Source organism: Dicentrarchus labrax, unplaced genomic scaffold, assembly GCF_905237075.1.
Source record: "Dicentrarchus labrax unplaced genomic scaffold, dlabrax2021, whole genome shotgun sequence".
NCBI lineage: Eukaryota > Metazoa > Chordata > Actinopteri > Moronidae > Dicentrarchus > Dicentrarchus labrax.
In genome coordinates, this window is record NW_026136709.1 from 10236088 (window position 1) to 10254384 (window position 18297).

At 40.5% G+C, this 18297-nt stretch overlaps 1 protein-coding gene across 1 annotated transcript; it reads left to right on the forward strand.

The window, feature by feature from the left end:
• The first annotated feature begins 102 nt into the window (after window positions 1–102).
• Window positions 103–13432, forward strand: mtmr6 (myotubularin related protein 6). Its single transcript, XM_051410173.1, has 15 exons — window positions 103–317; window positions 2939–3070; window positions 5449–5611; window positions 5782–5939; window positions 7809–7937; window positions 9274–9408; window positions 9524–9656; window positions 9754–9863; window positions 10220–10345; window positions 10457–10506; window positions 10680–10773; window positions 10890–10996; window positions 11589–11723; window positions 11831–11957; window positions 12773–13432. Exons 1-15 carry the CDS (start codon window positions 294–296, stop codon window positions 13121–13123), a joined length of 1974 nt encoding a protein of 657 aa, XP_051266133.1. The 5' UTR covers window positions 103–293; the 3' UTR covers window positions 13124–13432.
• Window positions 13433–18297: the final 4865 nt, after the last annotated feature.

Consider the following 18297-nt stretch of genomic DNA (forward strand, 5'->3'; position numbering starts at 1 on the left):
AGTTCACAGATATTGGGATAAATTACTTACCCATATTATGCTATCCAAATACCTACAGAAACCCGTGCTTTTACTTCGAAAACCTCAAACCGTAAATATTTACGTTATTGCCAGGCTCTTTACGCGGATGGAGGAGTAAAATAATTGACAATAAACACATATCGTATGCCTCCAACACAGTAAAGGCGGTTTGTGCAGCAGTTGGAGCCATCATTTTTATCAATGATACAGTCGTCCCCGGAAGGCGTCGTTTGAAGCTTTGCAGTCGCTGACAGCTGTTTCGACTCGGAGAAATGGAGCATATCCGAACGCCAAAGGTAGCGTTAGCTAACATGTCTAGCTCATTGCAAATGGACGGGATACAGTCAGCAGCTCGGCCTGTCTTGTTGGGATTTGTGTAATGCTTGAGTGGGGCAGTGTTAGCCAGAAATCAATGTTTAGGCTCGATGTTCGTGGATCAGTCTAATAGCGTGATAACTAGCAGGTGTAGCCAGCAGCTTGAAGTGTCAGACGTGACGAGCATCAGTGAGCTGTTTGTTTTCCCCGTACAGCAGATATCTGGGCTCCTACCTGCACTCCATAGTGCTGATCGACTTAACGTTACACTATGAGTCGGTGCATCCGGTGTGATGGAGCAGCACTGGGTGAATCCAAGCTCCATTAAATGGCACATTGGTGGACTTAACAGACAGTACAGTGCTGACTCTGTGTCTGATAGTGTGAAGGTGTTCACACCCAGAGTGATCCCTGTAAGACTGGTGGTCCTATTCATATTTAGTCTCACAATTTTACCATCTGGACAGTTATCCTGAGCATCCAGCCAAACAGGGCAATGCTTTTAACTTGCCAAGTCAGTCACCTGACATCCAGATTACTTACTGAAGACCAGACTGAAAGAAAAAAGCTCCCAAACAAGCAAGAACTGAAGATTGCTGCAGTACAGGCCTTGCACAGCAACGCTAGAAAAGATAGTCAGTGATGTCTGTGGGTTGTAGACTTAAGACAGTGCAGCCAGATATTAAATATGATGACTTTAATTTGAAATGGTCAAATTACATTTAAAGTTGAAGTTGAAGCGATTGTGTGTTAAAAGGAGCTGCAGTTTATACACTGTTCACCCATCTGGAAGTCAGACAGCACTTTTACCTCATAGTCACAGTTCATTTCAAATCTAGAATGTCTGAGCACAAAGGCAACACACCCACAAATGTGTGTGTCTAAACACTTATGGACTGCACTGTTTATGGTTCAGGTGGCTTTCCCTTGACTTTAACCACTGAAACTTACTCTGCATAAGCTTCTGTAGCTCACAAATAGGGGACGTGCTTAAGGCCTGCACTTAATCTGTTCTAGTATGTGTATGTGTGAGGCTGTGTATGTTGAAAGGTGAGCTTCCTTTATTATGTTAGGATATGCTGGGATCAGGTGGGTGTGACTGCATGCAGACTGGGTGTGGCCCCACTGTCTCAAGTCCTCTCTGTTGTTTGTTTGCGTAAAACAGCAGAGGAAGGCTTTATTGCTTTCCAGAAATACAAACATATGTTTTCAATTTGTGTAAAAACTACTTTATATTGTTGTTAGAACATTTTGTTTTAAGTTGGATTAACTAAATAAGTTCATGCTACTTTAAAAATACTCACTTATGGAAAGTATGCAATGAATTCTCTTTGCTATGTGGGGAATATTGTGTCCAAGGTACTTTGAAACATAGCTTAGCTTGCATCATTAGTTTCCCAAAATATAAACATTCACATCATCAATTCCATCATTCCTTATGAGACTAACACAGTCATTAACTAATGCACACCCCTGACATTCACTATGCTCTAAAAAAGCCTGTCTGTGACAGAGCCGTGTCCCACTGGTTGCTGGGAGACAATCATTTCATCATATCTGAGAGCGACAGGAAAACGGAAACCAAAGAGAGGATGTCTGAGTCAACAGGAGAACCGCTAGTATGATGAATCATGGATTTAGACATTTAGCAGCGACAGCAGCACACAGTCCAAATCTAACAGTCTCAAAGCCCTCGGCCACAGAGCGTAGGTCACCAGTAACAATCGGCATACTCTGATTCTAATGGATTCTAATGCTACAAAGGGTTTGGAGAGGGATACAACACTCAAGGCTGCACATGTATTGTGTCTTGGTTACATATTACACCATCCACCATCAAGTTTATCAACAGTAGTTTCAGACAGTAATACAGACCTGTCATGTTGGGGAAGACAACTTCTTAAGGCCTGTGAAATGTTTTTAGGCATGCTAAAATATATATAATATATATATATAATGACAGTATGCATACATTAAAGACGTATATTTATCCTGGACTGGAGGTCTTCTGCTAAACCTTTTTTCAGGAAGTTATAAATGGACATTGTGACCACCAGAGCTATTAAAACCTGTTTTTTTTTTTTTTTATTATAGCTAGTGGACCACGACCTTCTTCCCATGTGAATAGTTAATGTTCTACTGTGAGCATCGTCAGTGTGAGTAAGAGTTGGGGGCATTGGAAGAACACGGGCAAGGCTATACCTCAGCAGTATATTAGAATACATTTTAAAAACGGGGAAAAAGAAAAATATAAAAAGATATAGTTGTGTTTGACTTGAGGTTCTAATAACTAGTGAACTAAAATTGTTCAGTCAGTGTTATAACTAGACTTCCCATATCCAGAAATCATTTGTTACTCTTGTTCTAATGGAACTGGCAGCTGAAAGTTAGGCCCAGGTGGTCGGGATTAGGTGGTGTGCCAGCTGGAGCCTGTGCCACTTACGGTCATTTGGTGACAAGTGTCATCCTGTTAGCAAGATTCGATCTTTCCTCTGTCCAGTATGTTCTATACACAACTTTACTCCCAGGAGAAGCATTTGAGCTTACTGCCAACTACCACCTAACTGCTGGTTAACGTTATCACCTGGTTGTGGGTTCGCAGGTGGAGCAGGTGCGACTGTTGGATCGCTTCAGCAACAAATCCACGAATGGCACACTGTACCTCACAGCTACACATCTCATCTTTGTGGAGAGCAGCTCTAACAACTCGACATCTGCCGGTCAGGAGATCTGGGTGAGTAGTTTGGGTGGTGACTGCCTCCTGCCAGTATTACAGGTGTCAATAACAGTTTTACAGCTCATTAAATAGGGGTGTAACCACAATGAATGGTTGGCTTTTCCTTGGTGAAAATGTGTAAAAACAGTCTTACCATGCTGAGAGTTGTCTACCACACTAGTGTGAGGTTTGAAGCTGAATGGGAGGACTTCTACAGTGGAGAGATGGTACAATTACAACCACACTAATTAGTGTGGGTAATTCAGGATGCTCTTTGACAATATGGACCTGTTTTTAGCCTATTATCTAACTACTATTAGTGTGTGATATATATAATTTATCACACTAGAAGGGTGCATACAGTGTAATGTTGGCAGTAGCTTCTTGCAAAATCATTGCCATTGCTCTCAGAAACCCGCATCTTCTTCACTAAATGTCCAGCTGCTTTTCTTTCTTTCTTTTTTTTTGAGCTCCTGATCCACTTTGAGACTAATGTTTCAATTGCAAATGAAACCTGTAAGTAAAAGTTCTACAGAAACTTGAGCTTCAATGTGATGCCAGTGTTGCTTCTTGATAGTCACACAAAACAGACATCAAGAGTAAGAGTAAGAGTAAGAGTGTGTGTGTGTGTGTGTGTGTGTGTGTGTGTGTGTGTGTGTGTGTGTGTGTGTGTGTGTGTGTGTGTGTGTGTGTGTTGGTTAAAAGACAAGACTGCACAAGCTTGTGTGTAGTAAGAGGAAGTTGGGTAAATGATATACAGTTGCCTCCATCTGATAGAGGATTACTGTTACAGCACTGTGAGAACTGGGTTATTGATGTCCAGCAACAACAATCAACAGCAGATCATCCTGACCTCATGGAGAGGCATGAAAGGAATATGGAGGAAATAGAAGAACTACTAGATGATGTCCAGTGCTGTTGTAATGAGCCTAGAGCAGTCCTCCTTATCCCTGGAAAATGGTGTGCAAGAGTCAATGCAATTTGAACACATGAATCTGCATAGTAAGGGGAAATATTGTTATTATTATGCTGGTTTGTGATAATGATTTCATATATTACACAACCCTATTGAATGGTTCCTACATTGTTTTTATTCTCAGAGTCCTGATGACATTTTGCACACTTGGTTCAACAGTGTATTTTGCTGTATACAGTAGCACTATACTTAAGTATCATTTTATAGGATGTTGTACAAATGCAGACTGCAGAAAAGTGGCTGGTCTGCACTGTGGAATTGTTGGCTTGGTTTAAAATGCTTTGGGCAGCAGATCCTAGGCCACGGCCTCCTCCCCACCATCCTTCCTGCTTTATGTGTGGAGAAAAGGGAACTTTTTTCTTTTTTTTTTTTCTTACATTGTTTTCCACTATGTGGTTTTTGTGAATTTGTGCCTGTTTGTTTGTTTGTTTGTGTGTGTGTGTGTAGGGGGATGCCTGTATTGATGTGCCACGTGCCAGTGTTACTGTATGTGTCTGCATTTGAGGAGACAATTTAGAAATTAGTTTGTTGGTCAGAGAAAGACTGTTTGTGCCTCATACAATATTAAACAGCAGTTGAGTTACTCTCTGTCTCAACAGCTGGTGAGATCAGCATATACTGTGTGTGTGTGTGTGTGTGTGTGTGTGTGTGTGTGTGTGTGTGTGTGTGTGTGTGTGTGTGTGTGTGTGTGTGTGTGTCAGTTTCCTGGCAGCATGTTTCACTGGTCATTACCAATGCTGATGAATGTGCATCTTTATGAATTCCCATGGTTGGTGTCCCCTGTGGAATTCAAACTGCCCTCATTGAATATGGTGATGAGCTGCATTTATCCTTTTTGCCCTCTGGACTTTATGATATGAAAACATTTTATGATTATGCGGTTATGTGGCGCAAACTGCAAGTTTTTTGCAACTTTCTTCTGTTCAAAAGACCTGAAATTTGAAATGCTACTCTAGACATAAAGACTTTTTCTAGTGGGTCCAATTTACAAAGCTGTACATGCTGTCAGAGTCTCTACATTAGTCCTAATGACAATGTAGGCCTGCAGAAGATGAACCAGTGCATTTTTAAATGGTTAAAAATGACTTCTTATTCTGACTTTTCTCTGTAGACCAATGATTTCCTTTTTTTTTATTAATTCAAGTAAAAAGTTTTAGTGTATATTTATTACGTTTACTGGAAAATAATGAGAACCTCAGATCCTTACTCACCATTTCTCCATGCCTGTTATATAGCTGTTCATAAATGTATTCCAAAGTTATACTAATTAAGGAAGAATATGTTTATTTGTATTTGTTTTGGGGTATTTTTCTTTCGACATAATTAAGCCAATGTAAATACATAGAAACAAATAAAAACCAGATCTAAAGCTATTCATTCTCTCTTTTTTTTGCTCCTGTACTTCTCCCCTCATCTGCAGATTTTGCATCACCACATAGCGTCTGTGGAGAAACTCTCCCTGACCACCACAGGTTGTCCTCTGGTCATCCAGTGTCGCAACTTCAGGGTGGTTCATTTTGTGGTGCAGAGAGAAAGAGACTGCCACGACATTTACAGCTCCCTGCTGCGTCTTCTACGGCCTGGTGGGTTTCAGTGTGTCTTTCTTCGTGTATCTGTGTTCTTATCTGTCCATTCACGTCAGTTTTCCTGCCCTTTCCCATAAATGTGGTCATTCACATACACATATGTAATAGATATAGTACAAACACACTGTTTTGTTAAGGGTCTTTCTCTGGTTTCCCTCTCTGTGCAGTATCCTATGAAGAGCTGTACGCGTTCTCCTACAACCCCAAACAGAACGACCAACAGAGAGAGGAAGGATGGCAGCTCATCGACCTGGGGGCGGAGTTTGAGAGGATGGGTGTTCCCTGCGACCAATGGCAGCTCACCGACGTCAACAGAGACTACAAGGTAGATTAGTTGCCCGTATCTTGTAAGTGTTCTACATCTGAAGTGCCAAATTGAGAGGAAGAGGAGGATCTTTCTGCTACTTGTTTATTACATCTGATGCTACCGTCATTACTGCTTGTTTTTGTGTGCTGAGAAGGGGAAGGACATGAGCATAGTTTTGGTATATCTTGTTAAAAATCACAGTTACATTTGCCCCCAGTCAGGTCAAAATGGATAAACAACATAGATTTTGTCAGCGGGTATTGGTAACTGGAAGAATGCACTGTCCATGCACAGGAAGCGAAAACAGATAAAAAGGAAAGGCACTCGGCCAAAGTAAAGCAGACTTGCTGACTGTTGTTGAACCTTGGCACCGTCTCTGTTTGCCATAAATACCACCTGCTACAAAGAAAAAAGGAGTAGGCAGTTTGTTGATGTCACATGATTACCCAGCAATCAAGTCTGCCTGCTCAAATATGAGGTACGGGATCCCTATGTTGTAATAAACTGGCTATGACTGAGGGTGGTGAAATCAGTTTATACCGTTTGTTGGAGAAACCAGTTGGACCACACATTTATAAAACCAGTCCAGAAGAGGGCGCTGGAGTGTAAGGAATGAAAGACAAGCACAGCTTCCAACCAAAATGAATTATTTATATTTAAAAAAAACTGACACCTGCTGTAAAGAAGTGATTGCTAGTTCAGAATATTATGAACCCTAACTATAGTTTTGATTTTTTTAGTAGAATTATCTGTTGTTTTGAAATGATTGACTAATGGATTTTGTTATGAGCACCATATTTCATGGTTCAGAGTAGCAAATACTAATACTGATACTCACAAACCAGAGGCCTGTACTACCAAGCAAGATCTGGTGTTAGCGAGGTCAGTTCAGAATGGTGGTTCACTTCTTACCGGGTAAATGGACCTGTACTTGTATAGCAACTTTCTAGTCTTCCGACCACTCAAAGCGCTTTTACACTACGTGCCACATTCATCCTTTCACACCCATTCACTCAGTGATGGCAAAGTCCATTGAACAGAAATTAACATTCATACACACTCACACCGATGCATGGCATCGGGAGCAATTTGGGGTTCAGTATCTTGCTCAAGGATACTTCGACATGTGGCACCAGAAGCCGGGGATCGACCCCACAACCTTCCGATTAAGGAACGACCCGCTCTGCCTCTGAGCCACAGCCGCCCATCGCCATGGTAACATGGTAATGTGCTGTACGCCTAACCTCCTCTGGAGCAGCTTAGCAATGGGAGATCAACCTTATAAAAACACCACCTACTGACCACTCAGCTCTCTTGGAAAATGACATCACTAGTCATAGATGTATTAATTATTAAGTCTAATAATACAAAGGGAGGGAAAGAGTGTTCAGAGACCGGCAAAATCCCTTTTTAAACCCCCCTTTTATGTGACAATGATTTATATGAGAGATGGTTTCTTGTCTTGACTTATCTTATTATCCTACAACAGAGATTGATTGAATCACTAAACCCTTGTACTTGTTGCAGATATGAAAGTAACCCTACTTACTTCTTTGAATTATGTTTTTAGATGTATTTGTTATTTGCTCCCAACTCTGTTTCACACAGCTTGTCACAGCTGTTAAAATAAATTGTTAATTTTTTCTTTTAATGTTAAATATGAGCATATGTTTTGGTATTACAATTAAGTTTAATATAAATGTGTTTATTATAACTTAAAGTTTTGTGTATGTGTGTGTGTCTATGTTCAGATTATGGGCATTCCGGCCAGTCCTTACGTCTAGGTTTCATTTACAGGTGGAGCCGCACAGGTTATGTGACATATAGGGTATGTCTGTCTACGTGTGTCTATACCTGTTTTTCAGTGTCTTGTGTTTGGTTTTCCAGGTGTGCGAGACGTATCCGCGAGACCTGTATGTTCCCATCACAGCCAGTAAGCCCATCATTGTGGGGAGCTCCAAGTTCAGAAGCAAAGGACGCTTTCCTGTTCTCACATACTTCTACCAAGAAAAGAAGGTACTGAAATAAACTGTAATACACACAGTATGAGTACAAACAAGTATTTTTATTCCTTTATTTATTTTAATAATTTGGTTTGGTCTTACTGTATGTTGTAGTAGTTTATAGAGAGAAGGTGTAAGGAGAGAAATCACCATAGGAAGTAATAGAGATTGCTGTAAAAGGTGCAGGAGAGTATAGTAAGTGTAGGGTGCCTTTTCACTGTGCATTCTCTTATTTATTTTTTGCAAATTGTTAGTCCTTAGTAGTCCTCCCTGGGTTCTGCACATACTGACATTATACCCACACACAATTGTTTAAAGGCACAAAAAACATATTGCTAGTAACAACAAAAAAAAACAACAACAAACATTTTCCACAAGGTGGTGCTAGAGGAAAGGCCATAGCATTGACGTCATTGAAAGGGTGTTCCCTGGGTTATGTGATTGTGCTAATAAAAAGTTAATAGGAACGCACCTTAGGTATATATAAGTAAGTAGTAATAAGTAAACAACTTAATCGAGGTAACAGAAGAAAAAGTTGAGATTGTGGGCTAAGGGTGGCTCACAGAGCTTTCAGCATGGAAAGGACTTATCGTCTGTGTGGCCATGTGGTTAGCAAATTACATGGAAATCTGCTCATTTTATTTGAATATTTTTGTGTACACACGGAAATTTCTACCTTTTAAAACATGGTAGACTAAACAAAAACAGAATAAAACACAACAGTGCTGTAAAATTGTAACATCAGCACAATCTCTGCATACGTACTCACACTAAAGCATTTTGTAATTAATATGATAGGAATTCACTCATCTTTGTCTGACACATACACAGACACATGCATGCATATTTAGATGCCTAACCAATAAAATCCCTCTTATTACAGAGCAGAAGTCCTGCCCGCTTTCTGTGCCACATTATATAAGACCTCCTTTCATGTGTCAACTTGGAAACGCCGGACTCTTAACAATGATTTGGCTAAATGAGCTGTCTGCCCTCTGCATTCAGTCAATGCATTTTTGGCACAGCAACTTCTTGCTTTTACAGAATGAGCACCAGCACAGTGTAATACTGTACCACAAAATGGCTTAGTCATTATCAATTACTCATTAAGGATTGGAAAGCTAAAACGCAATACCAGTGTTTTCTGTCCACAATCCAAACTATGAAGTAAAATGATCCTGGTCAATTTTATAAAGATTAAACAATTATTTCACAGATTTTGGCAGACTTAAGGGAGCTGTAGTTATACAGATATACCTGACTTATATTTTTGAGTTGAGTTGACAGGTTAGCAGCAGTATTTTCTAACCCTCCTTGTTCTGATCGGTGTGCTCTGTTGACCGTGACAGGCGGCAGTGTGTCGATGCAGTCAGCCTCTCTCTGGGTTCAGTGCGCGATGCTTGGAGGACGAGAGCCTGCTGCAGGCCATCAGCAAGGCCAACCACAACAGCCGATTCGTCTACGTCATGGATACCAGGCCAAAGGTGACAGCCTAAAATGTGCTGGATGTATGAACTGGATTGAACTGGGTTCATCACTACATAAACACAGTCTCCACATTTCCAATGATGTCTTATCTGTTTTTTATCTGTCCTGCAGCTGAATGCACTAGCTAATCGAGCAGCAGGTAAAGGATATGAGAATGAGGACAACTACTCCAACATCCGCTTCCAGTTTGTTGGCATTGAAAACATCCACGTAATGAGGACCAGCCTGCAGAAATTGCTAGAAGGTTAAAAACATGGTGCCACACTTACAAACATGTCATTGAAATGTAGTCTGTAAATTGTTCTAAAATGACTCTCCGTCTGCATGTGTGTCTCTCTCAGTGATTGGGACTCGCTCTCTTAACATGAGTGACTATCTGGTTGGCCTGGAGAGCAGTGGTTGGCTCCGGCATATCAAAGCTGTTGTAGACGCAGCTATCTTTCTCACCAAGGTACTTTTCTTTTTTTTCCTTTCCTGTTTTGTTTCTTTAAAAATGCATTTAATTCCACTTTAACATTGTTTTTACGTTTCATTTAAGATATTTAAACTGTATTTATAGTAATATGCCACATACTACTTTCAGAAAAAGACTTAAAGCATGCAATAATAACCATAGCAACATCATCATCATCATCATCATCATCATCATCATCATCTCTTCCTCCTTTAAATCTCGACTGTCCACCTTGAACCTAAACCTCTCTATCACTGGCCCATCTCCACTAGTCCATTGTAGATAGATGGTGACTTTTATTCCTTTTTGTTATGTTTCAATGCTTTGCTGTCTGCCTCCACCCTCGACCCCAGGCGGTGACAGTGGAAGGAGCCAGTGTGTTGGTTCATTGTTCAGACGGGTGGGACAGAACAGCCCAGGTCTGCTCACTTGGGGCACTGCTCATGGACCCTTACTACCGCACTATGAAGGGCTTCATGGTACCAACCACAAACATGCACACACACACAGTTTGGTACTAGTTAAAATAGGATGTTGAACGTTTGTGTGTCCTACTTCAAACTTGCCTTTTCCCCATACTTGTCTTCTAGGTGCTGATAGAGAAAGACTGGATCTCCTTTGGCCACAAGTTTGCAGACAGGTGAGGTTTTTACTGGATTAATTAAGCCTAGAGCAAGACCCCAGTATTTCATAGTTATTTATATTTTATGACTATGTTACTAGATACATACTACATGCTAATTATACTACTTAGTTAATTCTTTATTAATAAGTATGCATCTTTTATTGTATGTTTGAATTGTGTACCTCTAGGTGTGACCAGCTGGATGGGGATCCAAAGGAGGTGTCTCCTATCTTCACTCAGTTCCTGGAGTGCGTCTGGCAGCTGACAGAGCAGTTCCCGCAGGTGTGTGCGAGTGTGTGAGCTACATAACACACATACTGTGTTTGCACAGACTTGGGTGTCTTACTGGCAGCTGGATATGTTTAACTGTATTTATTTAATGATAACCTTCTCCCTAGGCGTTTGAGTTCAGCGAGTGGTTCCTGCTGCAGATTCACGAACACGTCCACTCCTGTCAATATGGAAACTTCCTTGGCAACAATCAGAGACAGAGAGAGGAGTTACAGTGAGTCCAACACACAGACTCAAAGACACTGTGTTATTGTTGTTCTTTATCCAAAGTGTTTTATGCTTCTCTGCTTCTGTGTATCCACCCATTCTGAAAGGATACCGTCAAAGTGGACTCACTAGACCCCTAGTGACTCATGCGGCATCAGCCTAAAACAAACACAATTAATTGAGCATTGTAACACACCTTATCGCCATCAAACACTACCAAGACACAAAACCTACTCTGCTGTGTGTGTAATTTAAAGTACATAGAAGAAGAAGATTAATAGTGCAAAACAATCCTCATATGCCCACACAAGGCAGTTTTGATAAAAGTATAGTCAGACATGTGTCTTTATATAAGAAAGGGTTGCAACAATGCTTAAACTTATGCTGACTGTCTTTCTCTTACCTACATCTGCACTGGAAGCATGAGTAAAGTCAATACAACATCTTGACTTTTTAAGGAACATATTTATGACAATACTGTGAGCTTTTGTGTGTGAAAGCAAAATTAATTTAGTTTTTTGAAGACCTGTTGCCCCGTTGGACTGTGCTGAAGTTTCTGTGTTACTCTATGTCTCTCTAACTGCTGTTTTGTGTTTCAGGCTGAGAGAGCGGACTCACTCGCTGTGGGCATTTCTAATGAGCGAAAAACAGAACTACTTGAATCCGTTCTACAGCCCTGCGTACTCTGAAGTGCACCCTGTGCTGGCACCTTCCACTCTGCCATACAATTTCAAGTCAGTGCCCAACACATTCCTGCCATATTTCTTTTACATATTTCTAGCTTCCTTTTCAACTGAAAAGGAATCTTATATATGTGCTTGTGTGCACTTGTCTTATCAAGGTTCTGGAGGAACATGTACCATCAGTTTGATCGCTCCATGCACCCACGTCAGTCTATCCTCAAAGCCATCCTGACCCTGCGAGACAACAGCCGCAATGCAGAGAGCACATTGCAAGCACTGGAGAGTGTAAGTTAACACCATAGCAAAACATTTTTTTACACCATGTAAACTTGTTTATTTCTCCTGTAAAGTGGAGCATTTTAATATGGGGCCTTATGGAGATTACTTCTGTAGCCAGCTTCAAGTGGCCATTGGAAGAACTGGAGGAACAGTTTTTGGCACTTAATTTGCCAGCCACGGAGGTTGAGACACCTTAATTCTTTCTATAGAGCCCATGTGCTGAGATCAAGACATTTAATTTAGTCTGCCCTGATATAAATAGGGTGGACAAAATAATGGAAACACCTGTTAATGCAGTACAATTAAAATAAAAATGTCTTTCAAAATGACCATACGGTTCACAATAAGCACCACTCTAAAACATTTTTAACATAAACTGGACATTATAACCTTCATGAAAGTGGGATTTATTGTACCAATAATACGGCAGCTGTGTGTATTTTGTTGTTTTATACATTCAATGTGGATATTCACTGTTGTCTTTTTAACTTTTTAATTAAATCCAGTTTCTACATAAGCTAAGACTGGCCATGGTTGAATAATTTTTTTCCAATCTCATTATCCCGAGATCATGAGTTAATTATCTTGTATGGATAACAAAGTTGTTTTCCACATAATTTGGGGGGAAAAATGGTGGAGAAAGAAGACCATTATTCTGAGATAACAAGGTAATTATCTTGTTATGATGAATATTGTTGTCTTGAGATGATAATAATAATAATAATAATAATAGTAATTAAAACAGGCTGCTTTCAGTTAACATACATTACTTTGAATGAAAACGTCCTTCTCTTTTGTCTTGTCCCTCCCTCTCCGTCCAGCGGCTCCACCAGCTTGGTGTGACCCCCATCGCGACCTCTGACCCCCCTGCACCTCCACCCACCAGAGATCAGCGCTCCAACTCCAACTCCCTCCCGCCACGTCCCGACTCCCTCATTCTGGGGGCACCCATAAACCACAAAGAAGTGCAGCGGCAGGAGGAGGACGAGGAGGAGGTGGGTGAGGAGGCCACAGAGAGCATCGACACGGAGCGGACAGTAGAGGGCAGTAGCGGCACCGACAGCAGGAAGCAGAGCTACGGAGAGCTGGACGGGACATACAACAGCGAGTTGGCCAAAGAGGAGCCAGCTGTTGTCAGTCTGGAGTTTGGAGTGGCCCGCATGACCTGCTGAGACCGAACGGGGGGATTGTGGGATACTGAGGGACAGGGGTGATTGGGTGAGAGGGCTTACTGAAAGTGTGTGAGTGTCAAAGGGGAAGCTGTCGTTCTGTGTGTGATAACGTCCTGATTACGCAATGGTCCGTGAATGGGCCGAGTGGATGAAGCTGTATGTCTGTATAGTCTAAATCTCAATGGGAAGCCTCATTATTATGTCATATACTGCACCTATAGGAAAAAAAAGCTTGTTTTTTTATGAATGTTGAAAAGCACTATAAAGAATTAATGAATAGAATAAGAGAATAAATTCATCCAAAATATAGCGAGTCTTCTACTTTGTTCGGTTTTACTTAATTTTTATATATTCCATTTTTGGCTTTGATATTCTTAACAAATCGTCATACTTCTCAACATGAAAACCAACCACAGAATCTTTTTTTTTTTTGGCACCAGAAAATTTTTATCTCATCCAAAGGCTTGAGTCCAGCCTAATCTGAATGTTGTGTGTGTGTGACCTGATCTGATTTTGCTCCAATGTGACTGATTAAAAAAATAAAACATCAAATTCTACGTCATTAAAGATAATCTAGCACTGGAAATATTACTGAACCAAATTTTGGCTACTAACTGTATCTAACTTAATGCAGTTTTGATTAGTTTTTTTAAGTAGTCACTGATCATTTAACTTATTTAACTATTACTATGACTATGGACAAATGGGCTGTGATGTTGAGCTGTCAACCGTTGCCCTCATTGACTATTTAATCCTATTTTACATCTCACATTGATCAGATAATCTCACTCACTAACGTGCATTGATCCCAAATCCTATCTGTTGTGTCCGTCTGCGATGTCAGTGACTTATTGTTTATGACAGCTGACCCTGGTCAGGGGTCATTGCCACAGATACACCAAGTCAAATAGGTCTGAAGTCAATGGGTCTGTTTGTCAAATGCAAGACATGACTGCTGCACATTTTAAAAGGGATTTTTGGGGGATTTTCAGATAAAATTCCCCCTAAATTATACAGGAATTTTATTTAATTATCCTTTAGGAGTTTTAAAGTTCAGCAAAAAAAATCTAGCAGCAATTATATCAAACTGTATTTCTTGACACAGAATTTATTGTAGCTGCTAATACTGGGTGTGGAAATATTTAGAAAATATCTCTCAGTCATCCCCTTATCTTGGAGCAGGACATTTTCATACACCCTTGTTTTAACTGGGTTATTTTTTTTTTACTCTGGGGATTTTAGGCCAGAAGTTAACACTTATTTTTGAGCCAGACTGTGTGTTTTGGCTCAGCTTTTATTTGTTGAGAGCATAATAATTCTGTGTTAATAATTCCAGACTGAGGTTGTAACTTTGCTTCATATCCAAGCTCAGAAAGGATTTGATCTTCATTGGACTGGATTTACTCTACAAGCAAACATCTTCCTAAATCAGAGTGCTGAAGAAAAACAAGATGTAAACCTGTCAGTATATAAGTGAATGTGTAATGTGCGTGTCTCTGCAGATTCTCGATCATTTGCATATATTTTCTTTGTATGGTGCTTTGCCTGGCACACAACTTCACAACAGCAGACACTGTTCATTCTGCTGTGTTTTGTCCAGCCTTGTGTGCTTCTAAATACTTTATGGAATTTGTGCTAGCAGCCTTGGCAGTGAACTAGTTCCTCCTTAAACACCACTCTCTTTATCATTCTTGCATACTGTAGGAATAAATTTAGTTTTGTGCTTACACACACATCCCCACAGCAATCAGACAAAGTGACCATTGGCCTCAGACAAATCGGTGTCTATGAGCAGCGACAACAACTTGGAATAAAGACTGACAGTGCAGTGTGTCAGCTTTCTCCAAAGACATCACATTATTCTCTCTCAAGGTTTCTCCAACTGTGTTTTTATTTGACCCTTTTAAAAATGATCATTTGCATTAGCTGTATGGATGCAATGTGCTAAAGAGGCTTTCTTCCAGTCAAATAATTTACAGCATTGAGTTTAATAGAGTTGATTTAATGGTATCAATAAGTTAACTGAAGTTGCAACATCAGAGTAAAACAGAAATATTTGCTTAGTTTTTCAGTGGCACGCTCACTGTTTGGACTGTTGACAAAGCGGTAACTCAGGTTAATGCGCCTCTAACACGCTGTCACTACTTTCTTCCTGTAGCCTACTTGTGTGTGTTACCTCGCATGAAACATTGAGAGGTCTCTTCCAGAGCCTAGCTGCTGAGGGCTCTCCCAGGGCTCTGAATCATTCAGATGAGTACTGCACGGCATGCTGTGCCCGAGCACTGAGGACAAGGAGGGATGCTGTACTCACTCACCATAAACACCGCCAGTGCTCGTTCCAAATGTCCATACACGCACAGAAAGCCCACTAACTGTGCATACTGTATACATGCACACACAATATATGTAGATGGTGCACATGCAGATTGTGTGTGTGTGGGCCTGTAGTGTAAAATTTATTTTTTTATACCCCCCCCCCTTTCTTTCTTTATATGACACCTGACTACAACATGAAATTGTTTTTGTGTATCAGACTGATAGGATGCCGTAGGGGTGCAATGTTTTGGACCAGGCACTGGGCATAAAGACCACAATATGTAAAGAGCATTTTTAATGATCAGAAATTGGCAACTGCACCTCTCTATTTACTCCCTTGTGTAAGTAATTTGAATTATCCATCACATGACTCTTTGTTCGCCATGCCAAATTGCTCTATAATTAGTGTGTGGCATGCACATGGAGTAAGTATAGACCTTGTTCGTGGCAGAAATTAATAACGTTAATGACGGCTATGTTCCATTTACGTGTCCTAGTGAGCCAGTAATGAGCTAGCATACATAAAACCAGGACTCTGGAACTGGTACACCTTAATGGAACAGAGCCATCATTAATATTATTAATTGAACTTGTGCTTTTCATGCTATGACAAGTCGTCAGTAACCTGTGCAAAAAAGAAACTGGCACCGGAAATATTTAATTGAATGAATAAATATAGTTGGACTAGACTTCTCTCTGACATCTTACTAGGGTTTATTTGATGGCTTGGGGGTTATTTTAGGAAAAAGGTTAAAAAGCCTATAGAGACATTGTTTGCAGCCTTTGGAATGTAAAAGTGTTTGGGGAGTCCGTGCTTAGACAGCTTAATAATAGTTAATACCACTCCCTGTTGATTACTAAAGTAACAAAAGAGCACAGGGGGTAATCCTTGGGGGCGGGTTAATACTTTACACACATACACAAACATGAACTTTTGCGGTGACACACACCACACACACACACACACACACCACACTATAGCTTAGTTTAATCTGGAGCTGGAAGACCCTCTGTCCTGAAACAACCTGACCAATAGGACCCCTAGTGATGATGATGATGAAGATGATGGGTGTGGGTGTATGTGTGTGTGTGTGTGTGTGTGTGTGTGTGTGTGTGTGTGTGTGAGAGAGAGAGAGAGATCTGTTCCTTAACAACGATGCCAGAACACGCTGGGTTTGTTGGCCCATTATAACTGGCAACAAAGGACAAGCAGGCACACCTGTGCCTTGTTTGCATTAGAAAATCTCTTACAGACCTATTGTGTACGAATGTAGTGATATGTCAAAACACATTGTAGTGCTGGTACAATAGATATCTATATTTTATGGATATCCCCATATTTTATTTAAGATACAGATATCTATTATGAATTTTATTTTCTTCATCCTTGCCAAGAGCCATACGTTACATTCACACCTGATTAACAAAGTGACTGTCTAAAGGTTGGAACTTCAAATATTACACTTCTAAACCCTAGCTAGGTCAAGTTCATAGCAGGAGCTGGCAGTAGGCTATTGTACTGAATAGGGTGTGTACTTATTTACTTACGTATCCTATTTCCTTTGTGGGTGTGAGGGCACAATCAAGGGAATGTCACACAACCAGACTTCAGCTCAATTGTTTAATATAAGCATGTAAAACTCCAGTATGATATTGATAGCTGTATTTCACCTATAACTACCTATTCGAGCTGTGGCCTAGAGAAGCAGAATATGTGTGTGTGTGTGTGTGTGTGTGTGTGTGTGTGTAGCAGCTGATTGGAACTTTTCATCTTCATAGCAAGGTTGGTACCAATATGCAAAAAGGATTAAGTGGATTGAACAAAGAAGAGAGCGTGACTGTTGAGACACCATCATCATATTTATATTTGGCACCAGTGGCAATCTCATGATAGTCAGATAATTAAAGTTGGATGATAAGGACAAAAGCTTTAATAAATCAAGATAATTACATCATGGTGTGGAGACAGTGGAATATTTAGAATAGGCTTTGCAGGATGAGCAGCTACTGTACAGCCACTCCTAGCTGCAGTGAAACTAAGCAGACAAATCTATTCCCTTTACCTAGAAATGATTTGCATCTCTGGGAAAGATTGGCTCGGAAGGCTTGTGCATTTTTAATAATAACAGACTGACACAAACAGGAAAGTTAGCATGGGTTCACTCTCATAACCATATCAGGAAGATGACTGGTATACACATTTTGCACACTCTGCATTCTATCAGGTTATTAAGATATTCATCCATCCATCTGTGCATCCTTTCATGCATTCCCTCTGCCATACATACACAGCCATATGCTTTTAAGACAGCATCAATACTTGCAATCCGGCAGGACTCCTGGCTAGCAGAGCATGGACGCTTTAAAAGCACATCCAGCAGCTACATGCAAACCTAATGCAAAGTGTACACACACTATGCACGCACGCACACACACACTCAGACAAGCCATATCATCAGAAAACACAGTGAGAGAGAAAGAGAGGCAGAGAGAGAAAATGTCCTCTAACTGTCCCACTTAGCGCTGAGCTTCACTCAGGGGGCTGAAATGGGAACCCTATTTAGACAGATGGGGGAGGAAGAGAGGGTGTGTGCGTAAAGATAATAGGGTGTGTACTTCTTCTACTGCTTGTGTGCATGCGTCTTTCTTCTCTTTCACAGTAAATAGAGAAATTAATTAATCATTAGGTTCTGAAGAAAGCACATGTTGCATTTTGCAAACACCAAACTGACTAAAACCACTCAGAAATATCCATGAAAAGCTTGTGAACCACAATTCTTGTTATATATCTTATTTTGTAATAGTTAGCCTAATATTTACCTTAAACTGCAAAAATGTCAAAGCCTGCTTTCTTTATT